General features: G+C 46.7%; 1 protein-coding gene across 2 annotated transcripts in view; it reads left to right on the forward strand.

Annotated features, from left to right (window-relative positions):
• Positions 1-4,961: 4,961 nt before the first annotated feature.
• The window catches only part of KLF9 (Kruppel like factor 9), a 21,236-nt gene continuing 666 nt past the window's right edge, over positions 4,962-25,531 (forward strand). Inside the window, exons 1-2 of one of the 2 annotated variants that reach the window (XM_008691027.2) lie at positions 4,964-5,651; positions 8,093-10,814. In XM_008691027.2, the coding sequence (XP_008689249.2) occupies positions 5,147-5,651; positions 8,093-8,304 (717 nt within the window). In that variant the 5' untranslated portion in view covers positions 4,964-5,146 and the 3' untranslated portion in view covers positions 8,305-10,814. Of the gene's footprint in view, positions 5,652-8,092; positions 10,815-25,531 lie in introns of those variants that run through there. The other variant, XM_040620251.1, reaches the window with a different exon arrangement.

Raw genomic sequence — 25,531 nt, forward strand, 5'->3', positions numbered from 1 at the left:
GTTCAACTGCAGTAAAGGGAGCTTGATGTTCCAGCAGGGAAGGGATTTCTGAGAACTGGGGCTGTCCTCAGATGAACTCGGCTCCTCCGGCTGCTGCTGCGGCGGCCGCCTGCGGAAGACTTTTTAAAAGGGCGATGCCAGGCCGGGGCGCGCAGCCCGCAAGTGGCTGCGCCGCCCGCCAGTCTGCTGCCGGAGCCGAGCTCCCGCCCCCGAGCGCGGGTGATGCACCGTGCGCGGCGCAGGGCCTCTCCGCGCGCTGGGGGCTGCTAGCTAAACTTATCCTCCTGCATATGCATGAACGTGTGGCCTTTCTGCTCGGCAAAGGAGAGGCCTGGAGTTTTTGCGGAAGGCTGCTAAGTGGAGCGAGAGCAAAGTAGGGCGTTGTGCAAGTTTTCGCGCGGGCCGAGCCCCCCCCCTTTCCAGCCCCTGCGTGTTAACTGACGTTATGGCCACGGGCGTTTTGGCAGATAGGTCTTTACCTGATTGTATTTCAAATCCAGGACACTGCCTTTGCTGAAAGCCCCGATTCCTTCAGCCCGCCTCGCCCTACCCAAACTCATCACCTTCCCCTAATTCCCCAGCTTTCACTAAAATGAACGCTGCTTCGCCCCAGATAATATGCTGTGTGCCTAGGTGCAGTCGCTGAAGCTGGAGGGCCTGGGTCCTGAAAGAAGTCTGGATCCAGCCCAGAGTGAGGTCCGACACGTGATCCCCTACCCCCAGTGGGCCATCTGTTCTCCTCCTTCCTTCCCGCCTGGAGGCTGGCAGCTCTGCCCAGCACCGTCCACGCCTCCCAGCAGGAAAGAGTGAGAAAAGCCAGAGATGGCGGAACCCACTACGTACAGAGTACTGTTCTAACCTAAACCTCCCTGGGTCTTGGGCAAAGACGAGACTGGCAGAGTATGTATTTTAGGTTAATCCCCAGGTGGTAAACTCCACCCAGAGAGTTGGGGCAACTCTGCCCAGGGCTCAGTTTGGATTAAAATCTCCAGGGAAGGGGACTGGGAATGGGCTGTATTCGCCTGGAAACACTTCTGCTGGGGCTAGGGTGGAAAATTTGCACAAGCTCGCTTGAAGAGAGAAAAAGCGAGACCATGAAATTAAGGAAGAAAGGATTTAAGGGATTCCAGATGAGTTTGTATTGCGCCTGCTGTCCCATTAAATATTGATTTAAGACATTCTGACCTTCATTGCCATAAAGACCTATTTGTAGATGCACAGCCGATGAGATGGTGTTTAAAGAACCCAAGTCTTGCTCAGTTTTTTTCCCTATGATTTTTTTTGGGGGGGGGGAATCCCTAGAGTATTTGGAGTTTGTAAGGGACTATGGAGATGTATTCATCTAATGTCATTAATTCACAGATAAGGAAATAACTCTAAGAGGTTGCCTAGGGTCATGCTGCTCATCTCAGGCCCGGGAGGCCCCTTCTCTGCCCCAAGCTGGCCAAAGCAGGTGCTCAAAGAATCAGCTCAAGGTAGGCACTACCTCTTCTAGAGGTGATAATGGTAATTACTTTAGGATGCACAGAAAATAAGACTTCTAGCTACGGGCCCATAAATGATTGTTCTTGAGAACTTGGATAATAAAGCCAAGCCTTAGACAGAATTCAGAGAGGAAAACACATACTTATAAACTAGAAGCACAGTTATAGTCGTTGAATCCCCATGCTCCTCCCAGTTGGTTTGTGTGGATTTGAAATGTGTATTTACAAAGACTAAATTGGGGGAAAACAGACCTCTCATATTTATGTGGCATAATATATACTTTACTGGTAAATTATTCATTGTAATTAGGAATGATTCATATTAATTTGGGATAATTTACTTTGCCAGAATTTAATTGGGACAACTACATGCTGGCAAAACAGTGTAAGCTGATTTTAATCATAAAACTATTATAACACACATCCCAACAGAGCAAGGGAAGCTTGTTGTTAAATTGCACACACACAAACTCCTGATGTAGGAATTATTACTTGTGATATATGTTATTTTGTGGTGTATATAATTTGCTTTTAGCATATAAGTCTCATCGAGGATAGAGTGTCTTTTCATTTCTGTACTGCCCCATGCCTAGATCCCTGACTGAAACATAAGTCTCTGGAGAAGGAATGAGTGGAAAAAGAGATAAAGGGGAAAGTATTCTATAATTCAAGAATTTCTGGGTTTAAAAAGCTATTCTAAATCAAGTCAAACAGCAGATACATTTATAAATATGTGAGAGAAACTCATGTGCATGAAATCTCTGTTTTCTATCATTACTTTCTTCTATACCTGTGAAATGAATGAGTTGGAAGAATTCGGGGTTTACGTCCAGTCCAAACAAAATTAAATTAAAAGTAATTAATAGAAGAAGTCAAGAAGTAAGGGAGAGGAAAGTTTATATTTTTTAAAAAACCAATGATGATTGATTCATTCAAGTTCTTGGATTACAATGTCCAAGGAAAGGTACAGACTTTCCTTCTTTTCTAGAATAACCCCAATGCTAATTAACTCATGGGCTATCTGGAGGTGCCCAGTGCAATGCCTGTTGCAATGCAAGTTCAAGAGACTGTGCAAGCTGTGATCATAGAGACCCTGGAGGGATTCCATTGGTATTTGTGCCGGACCTTAAAGAAGCAAGCAAAGGTGCAATTTCTAAATGATCATGTATCCTTGGGGACCGAGTTTGTCCCAGAAAAATTATGAAGTAGGCAAACTCCCCTGTGCTTCAGTGAATTCTTTTCTAAAATTAAGGGGATTGGAATACAAGAACTTGAAGACAGCTTCACTTTTACATACCATGATGTACCTACTTTACCATGATGGTGGCGGTGATGATAATATTCTTGGTTGACCACCACCCCCTTTCCATACTTTGCTTTTCCATATAATCAACCTACTGCTATATCTTCTTGTACCACTTCAAAAGCAAAGTCAAAATAAACTATACTGGCCTTCAAACTGGGAGGGTTCATTTGGAACTCTTCCTTAAGAGACCAGGAGACTGGTGTAACTTCCCCAACCTAAACCCAAGGTTAACAGCCAGTGGGAGCCGTGGTTGGACCTCACTGGATCTCCATCACCTAAAGGCAGGCAGATACCTCCCACACCCAAAGAGGAAAATCAGTGTATTTTTAACCAATTGTGCCAACCGTTCACTTCCTGCAAGAGACATTCGCCCCAGATTCTTTTCTCAGCTATCATGATGGAAAATAACCCATCATTCATTCAGAGGGAGAGGCAAACTGAGTTAATCAGACTCCAAGACCCATGCTAATCATTGATCAAGTAATGCCACAATACTCAATAGCTAAGGATCTCTGGCTCGTTCCAGTTCTTAAGAATCTGTTTAGCACAGTTAATATTTCACAAAATCGAAGAGCTCGGTTGTTGTAAAGCCCAAAGGGCTTGAAATCATTAGATTTATGGTTTCAACTGAGCTCTGTCACTATCTACTTGATAAGAGAAAGTCACGTCTCTGTGTCTCAGTCTTCACATCTGTGAAATAAGAGAAACAAGCCCTGAAATCCATCTAGGGGTCGATGGAAAGAAAATGGTGTCTTTTAAAAAGTTATACAAATTTTTGTCTCCATTTAATTGAAGGTGGATTACAGTAGCTTCAAAACAAAACTAAAATAACTTACCTAGAATAAATTGCACTACGGAAGGAGAGGAATGAAAAGGCATCACAGAAGCAAAGATGGGGTGTAAGAAGAGTGAGCCAGTAAAAAAGACTTTGGTTTAAATGGAACTTTGTCAGCTCTAGGTTTTGAAGATGAATTAGTCATAGTCAATGCACTGGATAGAAGGATTATTAAAAATCTCTGAAGTATGCTGCATCCCCAGACTGAAAAAAATGAAATGATGCTTTCTCATTTGTGTTTATTCTTGGGCAACTTGGCCTGACATATTTAGTTGTTTTTTTTTTTTTAAGTATTGACTCGCATTGCATTTTTTCATCACCCCTGCCCTCGCATACATATCTCACTTTTACTACTAGCCACACAAAACACAAGGATGTGTCCAGTTTCACTACAGCTCTTGGCATTTACAAGTGTGGAGCGCTTGCTTTCGGAACGCCCTTCTGATTGGCTGAGCCAATGTCAGTGACATCAACCAACTTACTTTTGATTGGAAGGCTGGTTGCTGGGACTCTAGCGTTTGCAGGAAGTCACTTAACTGTTTGCAGACTGGAAAACCGAACCTGAAGTTTTCTTTTGTCACGGGAACGAGCGCAAGTGACTGGGGAAGGTGTGTCCCACGGCTCCGCAGGCGGGAACGCGAGCCCGGAGCCCGGAGCAGCTACCGGACGGAGAGGCGCTCCCGAGGATGAGCAGCTGCTCCCTTCCAGCCTCCCGGCTGTTACCCTTTTAAATGTCAGCGTTCGAGGCTGTAGGGGTAGCACGAGGCAGCGAAACGGAACAGTCGGATTGGCCGCACGCCTCAGTTCTAGACGCACCTCTCCACCGAAAGGCCTTTCTGACTGGCAGGGGGAGAAAGTAAACAGAGTTGAATCACCCTCCCCACTGGCCAATTGGAGGGGGTTTGGATTGTGACGTGATGGGATTCTGCGAAATTGTTACTGAGCAAGAGAATGCCGGAACGGTGCGGACCGGCAAAAGCAGGGGCTCAGAAGGCGTCAGTGGACTGGGGGAAAAGTGTCTCTTAGACCCGGAGCTCGGTCCGGCCCTCGCCACCCGCGTCGGGGTGGTCGGGTGAATGTCCCGGGGCTTTGGCTCGACGGAGAGGCGGCCGAGGGCGTGTACCTCTCTTGCAGTTTCCTCTCCCAGCGCCTCGGGGGCGTTTTCAAGCGAATAAACTTGCGGCCGCCACGTGTGGCATCTTTCCAAGGGAAGCCGGCTCGGAGCGGCCGGCGCGCCCGTCGGGGGGATCGCGCCGGGCGCTGGGCGCGGGCGGCGGCGAGCGGCGGCAGCGCGGCGGAGCCCGGGGCCGTGGATGCTGCGTGCGGAGGCGCTGCCGGTTACGTAAAGATGAGGGGCTGAGGTCGCCTCGCGCTCCTGCGAGTCGGAAGCGCCCCGCGCCCCCGCCCCCTTGGCCGCCGCGCCGCGCCGCGCTCGTCGTCCGAGGCCAGGGCAGGGCGAGCCGAACCTCCGCAGCCACCGCCAAGTTTGGCCGCGCCGCCGGGGCTGCTGTCGCCCGCACCATGTCCGCGGCCGCCTACATGGACTTCGTGGCTGCCCAGTGTCTGGTTTCTATTTCGAACCGCGCTGCGGTGCCGGAGCATGGGGGCGCTCCGGACGCCGAGCGACTGCGACTACCTGAGCGCGAGGTGACCAAGGAGCACGGTGACCCGGGGGACACCTGGAAGGATTACTGCACGCTGGTCACCATCGCCAAGAGCTTGTTGGACCTGAACAAGTACCGACCCATCCAGACCCCCTCGGTGTGCAGCGACAGTCTGGAGAGTCCGGATGAGGATATGGGATCCGACAGCGACGTGACCACCGAATCTGGGTCGAGTCCTTCTCACAGCCCGGAGGAGAGACAGGATCCTGGCAGCGCGCCCAGCCCGCTCTCCCTCCTCCACCCTGGAGTGGCTGCGAAGGGGAAACACGCCTCCGAAAAGAGGCACAAGTGCCCCTACAGTGGCTGTGGGAAAGTCTATGGAAAATCCTCCCATCTCAAAGCCCATTACAGAGTGCATACAGGTTAGCGGCGTCTCCCTCTCCCACCGAGCTCTGGGGTTAGTTAACCTTTGGCCGGGCAGTCTTTCTGGGCGTTAAGGACACCACACTCGGCCTCAAGGGTGCCAACATTTTGGATAAGATGCTGTTTAACTCTTGAAATGATTGAGCCGCGTAGAGACGGAAGGCTCCCTTTCTCCTTAATTGTCTCCAGTCTCTAGAAGCCACGGAGAGCATTAACCTGGCAGGCAGAGTGAGTGCGGAGTGCCAGCCCCTGTGCGTGGCTTCTCGGGGAATGGTGCCGCCCCTCCGCGGCCCGCCCCGCCCCCAGGACTCCCGCACCCCACGACCGTGGGGCCACCCCACCTGGGCAGGCGCTGGCATTGGGGAGGTCAAATGGCGTATCTTTTATTTGATTCTCTTGAGGGATTGCAGCGAAATGGCCAAAACCTGGGGAGAAGCGGCACACTTTACGTGGAACCTTTTAGGGATGACTAAGGACTCATTTAGCTGTATGCTTGCTACTTTTCAGGGCTTGCCAAGGTGGTTTTAAATTTGGCCAAGAGTCCCCAGGGAGGTTTAAAATAACACTGCTTCAGGCGGCAGAGGAGTTTGATCAAGTGATGGTTGGTGGGTTAACTTCATGACTAGTTAGCCTTTTTAATGACATTCCATAGCTGATCCCCTCCCCCCCCAATGATTGGTGGCACCCTGTACCCTGAAATGTTAGCGGGAAGGTGTGGTCCTTGCCTGAGGTCAAGGCTCAGTAGAGAACTTGGGCCTAGAGGCCTGGAAGGGTCTCTCCCAGGGAGACCAAAAGGCAAGGGCTGGCCAAAGGAATGTGGTCAGAAAGACAAATGCAGAATAAAACGGGCTTTGGAGGCTTGCAGAGCCCTTGGTCAGCCAATTCTGCTGGTTCTGTTTAACATACTCCGAAAAAGTTGCAAAGGGCTGGGCTGTGCTATCTCACCATCTTTAGTAAGGTTCTTTTACAGCTGCTGTTCTGATGAGAAAGCACAGGACCTGATCCTTTCATGGCACTTCTTTTCCTTCGACCCTCTGACACCATGTTGAAGAGGCTGTTGGAGTTACTTAGCCAAGGATCGTCATTTTGGGGTGTAATTGTTGGTGCTTTTAAGACGAGGCCCTGGGCCTGTGGTTTTAAAATGATCATTCGTTGGTTTGGTTTGGTTTTGCTTTTGAAAAGCAAGGCCACGTAACTGCATTTCAGATTTTATTTCCTTTGGACGGTGTCTCTTGTGGAGGTGGCTGCTGGCACAGGAGTGCCACGGAGTTTCCTGCGTGGTGAATGCACAAGTCTGTTTGGGGTTGTCATCTAAAGCTGCCCTCAAACAGCAGAGTTGGAAGTTTGTGTCTGTAAGGCTGTCGCAAGGCAGATGCGTGCCTGAATTGGGGGATGTGACCTTTAGCGTGACTCCCCTGGGGTGAAGCAGGGGTATATTAACCCGAGGGTGTTACTCACCAGCAGCTGTTGGGCGGGCCTGGCCTCGTCAGCCATGTTTCCCGGGTTCAGTGGCTCACATCGACACCCACTGCCACCTTGAGCAAAGGCACTTTCTCCTTCAGGGAGCTGCCCCTGGGCGGGTGGCCGGGGAGGCCTGCGGGGTCTCTGTGGGAGCTACCTGAGGCTTTCTGTCTTAGAAAAAAGATTCCTAGAGTTCTGAACCATTCAGCTGAGTGATTTTTCTCAGGCATTTATAGAAATGGCTGCTTCTGTGTGCGTGCATGCGTGGTGCTCTTTAATTCTCCATAAGGCAAGCTGGCTCAGCTGTTCCAGGAGAACCTTCTACATAGTCAGGAGTGGAAAACCGAGTGAAATGTTAATCCCATTTTAAATGCTACAGCCGGTCTTTTGAAACTAGTGATAGGGGGCTAGCAGGTGTCTTGTTTATGTTTTGGGGCTCTGTAACACCAGGACACCGTTGAACAAAAACCTCAGCCTCTGTAAATATTGTGGGAAGCATGCTCCTACCCAAGAAGGTATGTGTCAAGGATCCTCTGAATAAAAGACTCAGAGGTCTTGTGCATTTGGAAGTTGCAGATTCAGCCTCAAGTTAGATTGTCTTGGGGAGGGGGGGAAATGAGGTGAGGAACTTCCTGGTTTTTTCTTGTTGTTGTTGCTGTTGTTGTTTTTCTTTTTGCTCGTATTAAATCCAGAAGGTAGACCTGAGATAGCCCTTGGAATGTCTGCATTCTGTGAAGATTTTAGCAGCTAAAATTCCAGCCGCACCCCCCTGCTCCGTGTGGCCAATAAGAGTCCTTCGTGCTGCTTGCTCGCCTCCTAGAGCCTCCTACAGCTCCCACTTCCACAGACCCAGTGGCTTTAGAAGTTGAGTCATTTAAACAAAATGGTATTTGATAAGCCAGTGCAGCTACTTCTCTTTCGTCCTGAGCGAAAACAACAATTCTGAGTTGGGTTCCCCTTTGTCCTCTTGTTTTCCCAGGTGGGAGAAACTTCAGCAAGTTACTTCAATTCCAAGTTTGCAAACTAGAGGCCTGCCGCTGGGTTGGCTTTGCAAATCTGTTTGGCTTGGCCAACACAGAGTTAATGAAACATGTAATTAGTTACCAACATCTGAAAATTGGAAGATTCGGCACAAATCCAGAGTCCTGGCATCTCTGGAAAAATCGATTGATCAGGCAGTACTGGGCCTGAATGCCTACCCAGCAACAATTGGCTTGAGCTGACTGTTTTTTTACAGGGCAGCGTCCTTTATTTTAATCATTTACATCATCTCTGTTGGCGTGTAAGTTTACTACCCTCTCTTGTTTGACCCTCATTTTCTTAATCCACTGGGTAGGCTCTTATCACTGACCCCCTCATAGGTTCTTCTGCAAAGATTAAATAACATAGACAAAGCACCTAATAGGATCCCACGTACAGAAAGCCCTCAAGAAATTCTGGATCTTATAGTTTGTGTGTAATAGAGAGTTTTTCCTCCAAATCAGGAACCAGGATAAACTTATTTTTAAGTGGTACGTCAGTTTACGTTTTGTAATACTATGGTCAATTTGCTTTTCTTCAGCCTCTGGCTTATATATTCTTCTCCAGTAACGTGCCTCTAACATTTAAGTAGCAGATCCACGGTTAATCTGAAAAATGCCACAAATACATTCCTTTTCGTTTCTGGACTTTTAGGACACTTTAGAGGTTATTTATGGTAACATTTCAGTTTAACAATTAGACCCATTAAAGTGCTTTGCCTGAAAACACATGGAACATATATATTTTTTTAAATGTGAGCAATTTGAAGTTTATCCTGTGACACCCCCCCCATAGACCCACACCCACATCACCACCGTCACCCATGTGCCCGTGTGCACACACATGCACGCAGAAGTCCTCTCAGAGCCCCCACATCTACACCCACACACTCCTCCCCACCTCAGAGCACATACTTCAAACGGCTCCACAAATACCCGTTCACTCAGAAGGACCTCTGCCATACCCATGTCTCCTCAACCCCCATGAGCACTAAAGAAAAGAAAAAGAGTTTATCCTATTTCCTGACTTTGTGGTCACCTTGCACAGTTATGTATATGTGGGGCGGGGGTTATGTTTGGGGGAAGGAAACAACAACATCCAAATTCCAGATCAAAATCTTCAGAATCAGCTAGTGTAGACTCGTGCTAGGCTGGCATCCCAATGATAGAGACCTTAGGCTTTACTCCCGTGCTGAGGACCATTTTACTTTTTCTTTTTTTTTTTTTAGAAGGACTCAGGTCAGCGCTCCCCAAGTGATGACAACGGGTCGAGCATGCGGACACTGGTTATATCAGTTCAGTTCTACAGAAAAAGTTTTATAAACAACAATTTTTTTTTTTTAAATGGAGCATAAGGATCATTTGTGTAAAATTAAGAAGACACAGTGTTGCAAAACCGCCAAGAGCGATTGCTTCTTTTTCTCCTTCTCCTGCTTGCACATTACCCTGGGATGTTTGAGACTATCTGGCCGAAGGGATCTGGAGGACCCTCACCCTGGAAGGTCTCCTCCAACACTGGAAATAGGTGTTCTGGCCTCTTTAGAAATGTCCATTCAGCCAGGATGTTCCCTCCCTGAGACCAAAGGTTGAAAATTTTGCTAACACAGGGGCCGGGCCTTCCCTGAGCCTCTCGTACTCTTCTCCTTTAATACTGTAAAAACCTTTAGAGTCAACTGTTTGGTTCAGGAGCGTCCAGTGCTATCAGAGGTGCGAGAAAAGACCCATTCCATTCCCCGGGAGGCAGAGGTTCAGGGACAGGGCAAGGTCTCACTTTGGCTGCAGGCCCCCCAGACTGGGGGCCTCAGTTCACAAGTAGCTTCCGGACAGGCTGTCCATTAGCCCATGTCCAGTCTCCGCCGCTTTCTCCTCTTCCTAAGTAGGAGGGAGGCCCTGCGTGTCGGTCCTTGAGGAGACAGTCTCTCTGCCCTGTTCTTTCCTTAGGGCTCCCCAAGTGATCTGCATTGTTGTATTTCATAACCTGACATATCTCATCCAAAATACATTTACAGCTTAGCCCGAGTGGGGCTTGCTTGCACAGGTAATAGTTTTTCTACTTTTTTCCCTCCCGCCGATTTTCTTTCCCCTGAGGAGACTTTAGACATTTTTTCCCCATAATCGTCCTCCCCTCCCATGACATTTTAGTGCCACGGGAATACTGTAGAGCTGTTTATGTACTGTACCCCTTTAGAATGCGCAAACCACTGTGATAGCTAAGACTTTTTTCACCTGCCAAAGATCTGATTTTTGCCCCCTTGGGGCAATATCCACCCCACTCCCCAGGGAGACTGTCTAGACACAACCTCATGCATTCTGTCAGGGAAAAATGACAATCTACATTCGAGAAGAAGGCAGAGAGCTGAAAATGGCCTCTAGCTGTAGAGGATGGAAGGTTTCTAAGGATCGCAAGGATGGATTCCTAAAGGGATTGCTCCTGGGTTTCAGACAAGAGGCTAAAACGCCCTCTATTCCAAGGAATGGTGGCCCAGACAGCTGCCCCAGCCCCAGCCCGATGCTGGGATCTCGCCCTGGGGATTGAGGCCTTTCGGGGGCCCCAACTGCTCTTTGTTGCCAGTCCCCGAGGTAGGACACGTTGCTCCTCTTCCTCACTTCCCCCTGTCCTCGGATACCCTCCATCCAGCTGTCCTCGCAGAAACAAAGCGGGGTTGCCTTAGAAAAGCTTCTGTTGCTGGCAAGGTTACTATTTCACAACAGAAGATACACATGGAGCAGAGTTACAGGATGAAAACATTATTCTGCTCTTTTCCCCTCGGAGCTTGGATGAGTGGTGAGACGAGGGAAGGGGACAAGTGGGGGGTCGGGAGGAGGTGGAGGAGCAAATATGGAGCTGTTTTGATGGCAACACTCCATTACCTTCAGACGCAAAGATGTAACCTGAGGGAAATGAATTCTTGGATTCTGAACATAGGGTCAGATTTATATGCTTGTCTCAATTGTTGATGCTCATCCCAAGAACTAGTCATTCTGCAACGTCTGTGGGAAATTCCCAGCTCAAACTTCCCAGGGAGAACTATCATATGACATATTGGGAAAGCCGCTGACAATGGTCTTCCTTAAGAAGTTCATTGGGAAGAAAAGTGGGCGGATGGGTTCCAGTATTCACTCTTCCAGGAGCCCCTAAAACAACGTGGTGTGAGCTGGTTAGTGTCGGCTTTCTAGGCCATCAGTGTGGTTTCTGAATGCCTTATGGTCACTAGCATTCTTGATTTAAACAAACAAACAAACAAGACAAAACCAGCTTTCTCATTTCCCTTAGTCTTGACTTCCAAATTTTTCAGGTTGTTTTTTTTCACTCCCCTTGGCTGTTCTGCAAGCTTGGAGAAAAAGCTTGCAGCCCTCCAGGCCTCCCCCACATCCGACCCTCCCACCTTATCCTAATGTTTCTCCAGCAAGCCCAGCGCCCACTGAAGAACGTAAATTAGTGCCTAGTAATTGGTACAAAGGCACTTTCTGTTTCTATGCAACACACGCAAAAAGGAGGGGCGACGGAGAGGGGGAAAAAAAACCCACAGACGGTTAAAAGGAAAGAAATGGGATCCTCTGCAGTGGTCTGTGAACAATCTTGTCTCTCGCTCCGCCCCACTTTTTGTTGGGAAGCTAGTCACAGGCCTAGTCCAGCCAGATCAGAAATCTTGGTGGCAGCAGCTGTCAGTATCGAAAGAAGAGAATTTGGAGCTTGGAAGTGACCTTGAGGGGTCATCACATCTATCATTTTGCCTGTAGAGGAGGGTCTGGCCACCCTCTCAGGTATGGGGATTGTTCTGTGGAAGCACGTTCCCTTGGAGGGTTCAGAGGCTGGCCGGCTGCCCTGACAGCCATGTGACTTTGGGCCCAGAGCCCGGTCTCCTGGGGCCCGGGTTCCTTCAGCAACACAAGAGGGCGCCCTGGACTCTGAAGGGTGGTTGAAGGCGTGCTAAAGGCCCAAGCTTGGCCTACGGAGAGACTTCGCCTCATTGTGAATTCTTTGCAATTCTTTGATCTGAATTCTTTTCCCCACGGTCTCCCGAGAATTCCAGTCTGTGGTTAACATTTTTTAAATCCTGGATTAAAGAGCTGCTTCAAATGAACCAAGTTAACCTAGCAAAAGGGCACAGGTGGAGTCAGCCCAGGACCTCTGCCCTTTTATTATGGGAGCGGCACACTGTGAGCCAGCCCGAGGCCAAGTGCCAGCGAGATTTCCTACTCCGCCCTTCCTGGAGCCCTCCTGAAACTTTAATACCTTTTTGGTGCATTAAGGCCAAGAGTAAACATTTGTCTTATCCTGGCCTCAAGCAGTCCCCTCAGCAAATAATAGGACTCACATTATTATTCATAGAGAATGCCTACCCCACTAAGGGAGTGAGGTACATACATTTTTTATGTGTGGGATCTTCCAAGGCACCCTCTTCCATTTGTGCTCCAAGCCCACGTTTATGAAGGTGCACCCACAGGCTTCCCTTTGAATCTGGGTGCATCATGAGATACGTTAGCCTCTGGAATCCTGAGGAGTGAATGAACATCTGGATCTGAAATTCAAGGATTCTAGAGCTGCAAGAACCACCGGCTAAGCCTGGGGCCACTGGGTGGTTCGAATTTTTTTTTTTTTTAATAAAATTGAGAGCAATCACAAATTTGAACAGGAGAATGGAATTCATCCCTGATTGAGCCTTTTTAAAAAGCGAGGACATTATTTACATAGATGAAAATAAAGAGAGGGGAGCTTAAGCCATGCAAAATTAATGACCAGGATTTGAAATGCAGGCAGCAGTGTTTTGTATCAAACAAAGTGTGAACATTTTTCCAAGGCGAGTCTCTGTCGTTTTGGAAGTGCGTGCCTCCCAGAGTCAACTGGAACGAAAGTGGGAACCGGTGGGGCAGGCAACGGACAAAAGCTTTGCAGACATTTCAGAACTGGAAAGAATTCTATAGATCATCTTGGTTCAAAGGGAGGGAAAAGAAGGTTTCCCCAGCTCTCCCTTCCAGGGGGCCAGCTTTGATGAGGTAGAGGCAGTCAGAAGAGTGTGTGATGGGGAGACCAGGCCACTCTAAGGAGCTCAAATGCAGGGCCTCTCCAGGGCGGCCTCAGTAGGGAGAGCAGTCAGAGCATGGGCGTCGGGGCCCTCAGCCCTGTGCTTGAGTCCTGCCTCTGCCACTCTCGCGTATGATGAAAACTCTGAGCCTCAGTGTTCCCATCTGTAAAATGGAGTTCAGTGATTCGACCGAAGTTGTTCTGAGACTAATTCTGATTAGGCTTTGAAAGCATTTTGGATAGTGTCCCTGTACACCAAGAATTATAATTAAAAACAATTTATAGATGTTGCCCAGATGCCCTTGAGGTTCCTAGAATTTTTGTTTACAATTCCAGAGCAATCCAGCAACAGCTCATTCGTTGAAAGAATATTTATTTATGGAGCGACTGTTAGATGCAGAGAGCTGTCCTAGATGTTGAAAGCAGGTACAGTGAACATTGTGAATAATAGTAATAATGGAAAATGAGTAATATTAATAGTAACAATAATAGAAATAGCAATAACATCCAGCATTTATTACATGCCAACTTCTAAGCCAAATGGTTTACATACATCGTCATATATAAACTCATGAAAGTCCTATGAGATAGAAAAGTACTCTTGTTTTATAGGAGGAATTAGACTTGGAGTCAGTTATCTTAGTTCAAAGTTACTCTGGGATTTTCCTAGCATGCTTCTAGCTACCTGGAGTTATGTATGAATTGTTATTGACCTGGACCCCTTGGGGTCCACCAGTGGGAAGAGACCCTGTCTTGCATGCCTCTCCTGGATTTGGCCCCAAAGCCACCAGTCCTTAGCTCTCTACTCTTGCATTCTAATTCTGGCACATTGCTGGTTTTTAATGAACCTTGGTTAAGAATATCTACAGAAATCTTGGACTCTGACCAAACCTATCCTATATTTTCTAAGAGCTATTCAGAACCTGCTTCCTTCCTATTGAAAAAGACACCAGTTCTGGGTCCACAGCTGTATTAGTCAGGACTCTTGGTTGCAAGCAACTGAATCTAAACTTGGACTGGCTCAGTAAAAAAAGAGAACTTTATCGGTTCAAATTATCCACACATCCAGGGTAGCTCTCGTTTCTGGTATCTCTGGTTTCGGGGCCTCGGCGTCTGGCTCTCTCCCTGGCTAAGCTCTGCTGTCCTTTGCTTTGGCTTCATTCGTGGGCAGGCTGTCTCTGGATGGTGGTAAGGTGGCCGCCGGCAGTAGCGGACTCCCAGCCTGCCAATGCAGCAAAGAAAGAAAGTTCTCCTTTCCTAATGATTCCAGCAAAAGTCTCGGGCTCCAGTCTTCATAGCTGAGTTAGAATTTTGGGCCTGTCCCTGAACTCAATCACTGTGGCATGGCTAGGTCACATCGAAACTCTGGGCTCGGGGCGTGGGGTCACCTCTCCCCCCAAGAATTATATAGACTCAGAGTGGAGAAGGGGTAGTTTCCACAAGGAAATTCAAGGTGTGCTATTAACTACCCCAAAGAAGCAAAGGATTTCAGACAGGCAAAGCCAGCAGATACCCTCTCTATCTGCCCACATGGAATTATAGACAGGATGTTCCAAAAAGCAGAGGTTTGACAAAATGAGAGACAGATTCGTATGAGAGAGAGCATTTCCTCCTCCCCTTTGAAGAGAAAGAACTCAGCTATCTCTGGAGTTCCTCCTAAAAGATAGGCCACCAGTGCATGTACTAAATGGTCTTGGCAGAAGATAGATGATTTCAACATGCATTTCCTGCGCTCACGCTCATACTTCATACCTCTTCAGCGGTCATTGTAGAAGCCAGTACCCAACGCCTCTCACGGAATGAGGTTAACAGCAACAGTGTGGTAAGCGGCACCATTCACTTGGTCTTAATTCCAGTTGTCTGTCTGTCTTAACGCTCGGGGAAATGAATTGTGTTTACATGAATGTTGGTCGCCCTGGGTGTGAACAGATAAAGGCCTCATCTTCACAACCATGGGCTGTTTATACGACAGTTCCCGTTGGGATTCCGGAGTCTCTTCAGCGTGCGTCATGCCCCACAAAAACACCGTAATAAATTGTTAGGCAAAAACTAGCTCTTAAAAATAACTTACAGAAAACACACAAAAATGACTAAAATTCCTGCACTGCTATAATTCTACAGTAGTTTTGTACCACTGCTGTTTTAATGAAAATAAGCAGAATGACAAGCGAACAGCCGGCTTTTCCTCGGTGTTGTTACACGTCATCCCCGTGGCCAGCCACGAAATGCTTGTCTAGGGAGCTTTATCCCTCCGAAGCAGGGGTTCCCCGTGTAAAGAAGCGGGCTCTGCCCCTCCAACCTGAGTCGTTTCCCTCGACGTCCTGCTGGCTTCCACATGGCAAAGCTCTGCCCGGGAATGCCTGCCCAAGGAGGGCGGGGGGAGCTGGAGGGGGGCTGCTTGCAGAAGGTCAGGCCGCTCAGCCCTGTGAAGCTTTGTGGTCTTTGGTGACAAACACTGGGTAATAGGAATCCATGGCTCATCCCATTAAAGCTCGAAAAACTATTTGATGGTGGCCCATGTGGCCTGTAGTCATCACAACCTTACTGTGGGGCCAGTGGTGTATAGAGGTTGAGCCCAGAGGGAAAAAAGCTGACACCATGTGCTGGAGAAGCGTCACCAGTCACTCAGAGCCACCTCAAGGGCCACAGTCTGGCTGGTGGGTAGAGCAGGCATTTTTCTAACCAGACAGCAGTCTTGTCTCCTGTATTTTTGTCTTCTGCCCATTGCTTGATCCTTGCCAAAGGCGTCAGCTCTCTGGATCGCGGTTGCTCCAGACTGGGAGCTGAGGATGCTACCTATAATTGTACCTAAGAGCACAAATGGAAAGGGTTATCCTTGCATTTGCGAAGGATGCCAGAAGTCTCAGTGGCCCTTGTAAAGCAACGGTGTGCGTCGGGCACGATTTTCCCAGTCACAGACGTGGGGTGTGCAAACATGTCACTGTCCATAACCAGAACTGAGTTCTTGAACACTGCCCCGCGTCCTGTCCCCCTGCCCCCCAACTTTGGGCTGTTGGTGGAGAAATTTTATCTTGAGTCCTATTCAGGTCTCTCTTCACTTCTCTATTGAATTGTATTCTTTAGGTAAATGTTTACAAAATCAGAGTTCTCTCTCTGCCTCCCATTGCCTTTCTTTCTCCTGGGAGTGATCTAGTATTTGGTAGGCAAGAAGTCCTCCTCTCTTTTTTTTTTTTTTTTTGGCATCCTGGGAGGGCTTCGACATTGCACACGATACTTTGACCTTGATGATCTCCCCCGGGGTGTCATGCACTAGCTTAGGTCTTGATCCTCATGTGCTGGCTTCCTCTGCTCAAGAGGGCCTCTGGACAGTGGCTCCAGGTGGTAGATCCTTGCAATCTGTGACTCAGGACCCCTGGAGCATTCTCCTAGCTATGCGGTCCTGGGCTCAGGAGCACACAGTCCCTTTCCCCACCCTACATTTGGAAGGGTGAGACTATGAAGCATGCACAGAGACCCTCCTCTCAATGTGGCTGTCTGACTCTGCCAGTCAGGTGCCCTGGCACTGGGGGACAGGGGGGACTTCCCCAGAGGGGCTGGTGCTGGCTCTAGGCCAGGCAACAGTGGCCACCCTGCAGGACTGCCCACACCTGTTACTAACAGGACAGTACAGAATGCAGGATATTTCTTAGGGACCTCTACGTCTGTTCTCTAAACTCAGCCCCTCCAGCCTCTCTCTATAGCTCAGGTCTTGGTAGGAAGCACTGGCCAATCAAGAGACTTGAAATTTAAGGACTTCCGGGATCTGCTTTCCATTTTTAAAACTCTAAAGCTCAGCAGCACATATCTGTTTTAAACTGTAAATGCCCTCCCTGAGCCAGTCCATCTGGAAAGAGCCTGGGAGTAAGAGAGTGAGAGAAACATGTGGCATAAGGCTCTCTCTCCATTGATTTAGGGCCTTTGCTCTTCTCTCACATCCAGTCTTGTCTCATGTTCCAAGCTGAAGGAGGCGTTTGAAAACTGGTTCTCATCCAAGCATGTCCTTGGACAAGTCATCTGCCCTCCGAGTTGGCTTTATCTGCCAGGTTTGACAGGTTTTAATTTGATGGTTACAAAAGTCACCCAAAATGCAAAGATTCAAAGAATCTATGTTGTCAGGCTAGTTTTGCCATGAAACGTTTCTATCCTGCTCAATGTTTAGTGGGTTCATTTATTATTTCTCTTTCCCACAAACAACTGGGCAGAAGCAGGGTATGAGATGGACAGGAAGAGCGTGGGCATGGGAGTCAGCCAATCTAGGCCCGGACCTAGCTGTGGGCTTGTGGGGAGGTCACCCCACCTCTGCCAGTTCAGAGCTGCTGTGATGGGGCCATATGACTGAGACATCGGGACATTTCTCTTGCTAGGTTGAGAACCCAGAGTCAAGAATCTGGTGTCCACCATCTCTCCTTTTGAGGTCCCAGCACATGAGCTAACTCCCAGATCAGTTGAGGTCGGGGACACACAAGCAATATTCAGACAGGCTTGCTTCCTAGACACTAACATCAAGTACTTCATGACAGATGTTACAGACACACGCCCACTTCCCAGCTCAGAACCTAAAGAATGAGACAAGCTGCTTTCCACAGATAAACACAGGGGACAGGAAGTAAAATCACACATTCAAACTCTGAAATGACTCTGTTGTATCAACAAATAAAATATAAAAAGAAACCTAATCACAAGAAGGATTCAGAGAGGGACGAAGAGCAAATGGCAATGTAATGGGATGGCATTGAGGCAGGATGATTCTTCCAGAGCCGACGAAGTGTTATTTTTTCAGTACATCTCCATGTGCAGGTCACAATATTTCTGGCAAACAGGAGACTTTTGATTTTTCTTTTGAGTTTTGATTTCTTGATTTTTGAGGTCATACTCAGTTGGAACGATTTATGCAGGGAAGTGTAGAATTGTCTACGCCCAAAGATGGCCTGCACACCTCCTCTGTCAGGTGCAAGGTGCTGCGGCACTCGAGGGTCATGGACATGAAAGAGAATAGAACAAAGGCTCATATCCTGTACCTGCGAGTGAGCGTTGCTGTCCCGCAGGAACGAGGACAGTTGATAATGAGCAAGGGGGTGGGGGTGCCTCAGGCCCGGGGTCAGGGCAGGTCTGTGTGGGTGTGCGTCCCACCAGCCTCATCTGTGAACGCTGCATTGGACCCTGGGCTTTGCACTTCTGCACGTTCACGCTCCCCTGCTTCCCAGTGAGCTCACCCCTCGGTGAGGCAGCCTTGCCCTTACTGTCTATGCAGCTCTGAAGGCAGTTCCTTTCTATCTTTGTGGGGGCCATTTTCCTTTCACATACAGAAAAAGGAGGGGAGGGGGTGAAGGAGGAGTGAGGAAACAGATGAGGGATGTTCTGGAAGTTTCTTACTTTCTAACAGTTTGAGAAGGAAACAGAATGATACTCCTTTCTTTGGTCTTGGACACCTGAGTGTTATTTCTCAATAGAGAGTAAATACCTGCCCCCCTCCCATTCTCTGTGTAGAATATGTTCTTGATCAACGATCGACCCATTTGTGGAAAACTGTAAAATCAATGCATCAGTTTCCTTTGTTTTGTGTAAGACCTTTTTCTGACTGTCTCAAAAAAGAAATTTGAACTTAACTGTTTTTAAAAAACCAGAAATATAGGAAAATTACAGAAAGAGTTACTCTTTATCCCCCGTGACCTGTAGATAGCTGCTGTTCCTATTTTATATATATTCTTCCACGATTTTTTCTCTCCATGGATGTTGCACTACATACATACACAGCTGATCATACACTGCTCTTTTCTCCTGGTGTATTGCCAACCGGTTTCCATTTCGTTCTGTAACAATCTAGTACCTTTATAACAAGTACACATTATTCCGCTGTATGGGTACACTACAATGTATCCAAACTGCTTCTCTATTGTTAGTTAAGTTGTTACCAAGTTTTAGCTTTTATGAACAACGCTGGTATCCCTGTACACGTCTGTGTTCCTATCTAATTATTACCAAAAATAATTTCTAGACGAATATATTGCCATATAGCCCTAGATCAATTATAAGACCCACCTATGCAGTAGAGGTCTGTTTCCTCATGCCTCCACCAGTGATGGATCTATGTACAAACCATTTTTTTTTTAAAGCATGGAGCTTGAACTCATGACCCTGAGATCAAGAGTCAGATGCTCAACTGACTAAGCCACCCAGGCGCCCCATATGCACATACTTTTTAACATTTTCACCATCCTGATATATATTTCATTGGTGTTTTAATTGGCCCATTTTGATTACTTGTGAGATTAAATATATTTTCATATATTTATTTATTGGCCATTCGTATTTCTTATTTTACAAATTACAAATGTGCATCCTTGCCCAGTTTTATTAAACTGGGTTATTAATTTTGATTTGTAAGTGTCCCTTTTGTATTACAGATTTTAACCTTTTGTCTTATGCTGCAATTTCCTTTATTAGTTCACCATTCTGACTCTTAAATTTTTTCACTTATGTGAATTTTTACCATGCAGAAGTTTAAAATTTTTTTAAGTATTTCACAACTTCTTCAAAGAGGATTTTGCCTTTGGTTTCATGTTTAGACAGTCTCTCCCCATTCCAGAAATCTAAAAATAGTCACCTATATTTTCTCTCACCTCTGTGGGTTTTTTTTTTTTTTACATTTATGTATATAGCTCATTTGGAATTTATTGAAGAGAATGGCCTAAGTTAGGGGTCCAGATTTAATTTTTCAGATGTCTATGAGGTTTATTGAATTAAACATTCATTTCTTCACTAATTGGAAACACCCCATCCCTATTGAGTCTTGGGTTTATTTTCAGACTTGACTCTGTTCCACTGAGTTGTCTTTTCCTGTGCTGGTCTCGCACTATCTTAATTATTGCAGCTTTAATCATACATTGTAATAACTGGTATCACAAGTGTTCACTTATTGTTGTTCTATTGCAAAATTTTCTTGGCAAGTTGAGTGTATTTATTCTTCCAAATTCACTTTAGGATCATTTTGTCAAGTTCAAGAAAAAAGAATTTCTATGGTATGTGTTAATTTCATAGACAAATTTGTACAGCATTGCCATATTCACACCATTGAGTCCTACCCTCTGAGAACATGAGAAGTGTTCCATTTATTCATTTTCTTTTATATCAGGGTCTGATGATTTTCTTCATGCAGGTCCTGAACTTTCATTGTTAGGCTCATCCTGACCGGCTGTGGTTAGCACATAAGAAAACCATTGTGCTTTCATATATTTATACCTAAGAATGCATTTTTTAGTTTATATTACTCTTTTTAGGTATTTTTCTTCGACTTTCCAAATAGAAAGTTGTATTAGCTGCAAATAATTCTTCTATCACCTTCCCCTTTCAATGATTTACTTATTTTGTTATCTAATTGCACTCACTAGCATTTCCTGAACAGCATTAAGTAGCGATAGTGATGGGGACGGTGTCCATTCATGCCTCGAGCTTGACTTTAATAGAATGCTATCTTTATTTTACTATTGACCTTGCTGGGGAAGGGTTTCGGATCTATATTTTTCTATCCTGTTAAGGAATTATTCTCTTATTTTCCTAAAAGCTTTTATTAGGATTGGATGTTGAATTTTATCAAACACTATTTTGCATTTTTCGAGGGAAGATGTGGGGGGGGGATGTATTAGTCTGTTTAAAGGGAGATATGATTATCAATATGATTTTCTAATATCAGATTATCCTTTTATCTCTGGAATCCTAGTTGCTTTTTTACAATCAAAACCCACTATTTTTTCCTCCAGAAGAGACCCTGATTTTGGACATCTGCAAGAAACTCTAATTCTTAATTGGCATTTTTGGAGTTCTGTTCTGAAAAGGAGGCCTCATGACCTTAGATTTGTTTTACTAGATAGTTATTTTGCTAGAAGCCATGGGAGGTTCAGATTTTGTATTTTTAACCTTCCTGCCTTGATTAAGGTTAGCCCATTTTAGGCTCTCCTGTGGAACTGTGGAAGGGAAGGGGAGAAAAGCCAGGTGGGAATGGGTGTGTTGAGAACATAGGCCTCCCAGGCCCTGAGCCAGTATCTCAGTGGCAGCCTATCTGAACTCAAGGGAGCCTGGACAAGGTTGAGTATAACCCGTTGGCAATCCCCACACTGTCCTCTTTCTCCCTCTGTATGGAGAACTCACCGCTTGGTGTTGTCGACTAATACCAGGTAGAGTGGAGGTTTCTTCTTAAAAGCAATGAGCCGTCCTTTGTGCTAAGTAGGCAAGTGCATAGCCAGCAGGCTCTACTCCACTCCTCTTGAACCCCTTGGAGGCCCAGGAGACTTCTGGAGGCCTGACCTGTCTCTGCAAAGAAAGGCTTTTACACACCAGGTGTGGTATTCAGTAGCCGTTTTGATCAAGTTTATTTTATACTCTGAGCCGAGTCTGTCAGCGAGAGGTGCTTAGCTGGTTGCTGGAAGGGGAGGGGAGTGGTATATAAATAATGAGAATGCAGAGAAACTTGTGGTGTTAACAGCTCTGCTCCAGTAAAGCAAGAGTTTATTGTGTTACTGCCTCTGGGTATGTTTTCCTGTAAAGGCCAGAAATAAACCACTAGTACATGCTTGTTCTTCCCCCCCTCCTCCCCTGGAGGACGGTAACTCTCTCATTAATACTAAAGACAAGTTTAAAGATTCTTTAATTGATAGTTGCTGTGCCATATGATTTGTTCGTGTGAAGAAGGTTAACTGTTCTTTTGTGGGCCTCAGCACTGAGCTGAAAGGCCTGACTTGATTTCCCCTTGGCTACTGGGTGAAGAGTTAGCCACAGGCTCTCCAAGACCTCTCTTTTCCTCCTCTGCCCATGATCTCTGGTCCCATTCAGCCTTAAATTCTGTTCCTTCCGTATGTAGGATTTCTCCATTCCATACTTTCCTAGGTACGAAACATGTATCATTTTTTAAATGATACCTTATTAGGTGTCTGTTATTAACAAACATGCTGAAGTGTATCCCAAAGTAGGTTGTATGTAGACTCTTCACTGGGTTAAAGAGGTGGGTGGTCTCAAAGGGCTACAAATTCTAAGTCCCCAAGGAGAATCCAGGCTTCCTTCACACACACATCGTTCGGCTAGCACAATGCTTTGTAAAATGTTGAATTTCAGTGCCTTTGAGGGGACAAAGCACTATCCAGGACAACCCATGAGGGAATGCACCTAGTATTTCACCCATTTTCACCATGTGTCTGGCTCCTGAAGCCACATCTGGATTTGCAAACTCTGGTGTATACCAGATACAAGTTCAAATCTTCAGGGTGAGATCATGGGTCGGCCAACTTTCTCCACAGGACCCGGTAGACTTTGTAGGCCATACAGTGTCTGGCAACTGCTTGATCCTGCTGTCAGAGTGAAAAAGCCGCGGTAGATAATAATACACAAACAGATGAGCGGGGCTGTGGTCCGATAAACTTTGTATATGGATGTGAAACTTTGAATTTCATCGCACTTTCTCCTATCCCAGAATATTATTATTCTTCTGATCCCCCCCCCCAACTATTTGGTAAAAACCAAAGTAAGAATGGTGTTTGTACCATTTTTAGCTCGTAGACTTTACAAAAATAGATGGCAGGTCAGATTTGGCCTGTGGACTGTAGTTTGCTAAACCCCTGATTTAGATCACTGACCCAAAGCTCCTAATGTTTTTCCAAAGGATCCGAGAAGAATCAAAATGATCCTGGAGCTTCTACACTAGGAATTCACTTCCAAGTAGATCTTTTTTTAAATGCTTAGAAACTTAAGGTGGAATTATACAAGTTATGAGCCTAACAGAGGCTGCTGCTGTTGGCTCAGATTTGCTCTGCACTCAGTAGGTGGCCCTCTCTTCTCCGAAACAGGGATCAAGATGCTACGTCAATGGCAGCATCTGGGTTAGAAGCAAGAGAACAATCACACAGTGACAGCCATGAGGGGCAGTGAAGACAGTGTAGCCATAAGCTAGACTGAAGATGAATTCAATGGGAAGGGACCCTGATTACACGTGAAACATAAATCGTAAGCATAAATACTCAACAGTTCTGCACGTATTGCTGATTCAAGCTTCATGATCACTTTCCGTTGACTCTCTCTTCCATAAAGCCACCTTCCTAAATCAGAGGGAATGTCTTCTTTCTTTTCCAATCCAGAGCATAGCAGAGTGGTCTTCTGATCCATTTTCCCCACAGTGGACACAGATCCATTCCACTAAATTAACCTCTTCTCATGACTCACTTGAAAGAAACATGTGCCAGTGAGTAAGCTAAACCACATTACCACTCCTCCAAGAAAAATCACTCTGATGAGTTTTCGTCCTAACAGGCACCGAGAAAACACCGAGCCTCTCCTTTTCGTCGCTTTTCTCACCACCAAATCACAAAGCCGTGGAGGCACGGCTCCCGTACGGAGAGAGCAGTGAGGGTTGTTCTGTTCGGCTTGCTTTGGTCCTGTTTGGTTTTATAATTCATCGCTGTACGAATTCTAACTCTTCGTTATATTTTTTAACATAACATGTTTAAGAGAACATTTCTCCCATAAACCTTTTACTGGGATTAAGAGGACTTTGGCTGCAGTGTAATTCTGAAAGAGGCAGGGGTTGTCTTCCCCAGTGATCTGGGAACTTCTGAGCTGGCTTTGGTCATGTGAGCGACCTCAGCTGTACATATACATGTGCGCGTGCGCGCGCACACACACACACACACACACATTTAGGCATGAACTAAATGCTTGGCAGTATAAGTAGCACAAAAATCAGACATGATGTTGTCTTCATCCCAGGAGGCATAACCTTGTTGGGTTGTGACACCCTGCATTCCACCTTTTTGTTCCAAGTTCTGAATCGGGTAGAATGCTGTTTGATCCATTAGAAGTTGCAAACATGTGGTTTCCAGTTCCATGTTGTTGAGTTTTTCGGAGGGTTCAGTTGGAAGTGTGGTTTCTTTTTGTTTAGTTTGGTTTTTTTTTTTTTTTTTTGGCCCTCCTGGAGTCTTTGAGGCTCGTCAGCCCCCAGCTCAGCAAGGGTTTATACCTAGACCCACGTATCACGAATCTACTAATACAGATTTGTTTTGCGCATATCGGGTTTCCCATAAGAACAAGGAAATTGTCCAGGGCGTGATGACCATTGCTCTGCTGAGAGAATAGCAAATAAAACCTTAGCCATGTGTGGACTGTCACGGAGATGACACAGGCTTGATTTTGTTGTGATTATCAGTATTTCTCCATCACTGGCACAGGGTAGGAGAAGCTGGGGGGAAAGGATGAGTAACATTTGGGTGACTCAGATGCGCCACACTGGACAGCCCTCGGCCTTTTGAGTCTCTGGGTTCCAGGAAGGTGGGGACAGGAGTGAGAAAACAGGCACTCCTCACACCTACCAAAGGAGTGTCTGGAGAGTTCTGTGGAAGGCACGAGCCTGTGTGCCCTGGGTCTGTGAAGCAGCTGCTTTGGGCTGTACTTGAACGAGGTGAGAAGTAGGCAGGCAGGTGCTCACAAGAGCGGCACACAAGACTCTCTCACCTTAAACAGCTCGTTCTGCCTTTCAGCTTGTGTGTGGGTCCCGCAGACGTGGCCACAGGCCCTCTCCTGCCACTGCAGGGACCAGGAGGCCCCAGTGCTAAACTGATAGCGTCTGGAGGGTGAGGCTTAGCTGCATTTTAACTAAGTGGGAGGTGGAGACAATATGCTGGATCTGAGGAAAGCAACCACCGAGGAGGGGCTGCTGGAAACACCAGCCTGTTTCCTCATCTGTGAAATGGGCCCCCTCCATGGGGCGTCCTGTGAGAAATCACTGAGATAAGGCAGGTGAAGCCCTTAGCTCTTACTATTTTAGAATAATGTTAATTCTTTTATGAGAAATATGGAAGACACTGGGACTGCTTTGTCTGAACAGAGATAAGAGAAAGACATGAGAGCTATCTTCAGGTATTTAAAGGATTATTATGTGGCAGAAGGAACAGACGTATTTTTTCTATAAGACAATATGACTTGGGGCACCTGGCTGGCTAAGTTGGAAGAGTATGGGGCTCTTGATCTCAGGGTGGTGAGTTTGAGCCCCACGTTGGGCATAGAGATCAATAAAATAATGATAATCATAATGAAGACAATATGACTTAAAATACCGCCTTCACAGGGAAGCACATCCCATGTCTCTAAAAGTCTTTGCTACCAAGATGCTCAGGAACAAGCAGGCTTTCTTGTCGGGCGCTGGCCTCCCTGTCACCAGACCGGCCCTGACAGAGGCTGGGTGGCCACGACACTCGGGAGCCCGACGGGAAACACCTGCTCCAGGTGAGAGGTCCGTTGGACTAACGCCTCAGTCCTACGGCGCCAGCAAATCCAGCAAAGGGCTAAGGTTCCTGACTCTCTGGGGGAACCTATGCCGCCGGCCACCGCCCCCCCC

Source organism: Ursus maritimus, unplaced genomic scaffold, assembly GCF_017311325.1.
Source record: "Ursus maritimus isolate PB19 unplaced genomic scaffold, ASM1731132v1 scaffold_34, whole genome shotgun sequence".
Taxonomy (NCBI): Eukaryota; Metazoa; Chordata; class Mammalia; order Carnivora; family Ursidae; genus Ursus; species Ursus maritimus.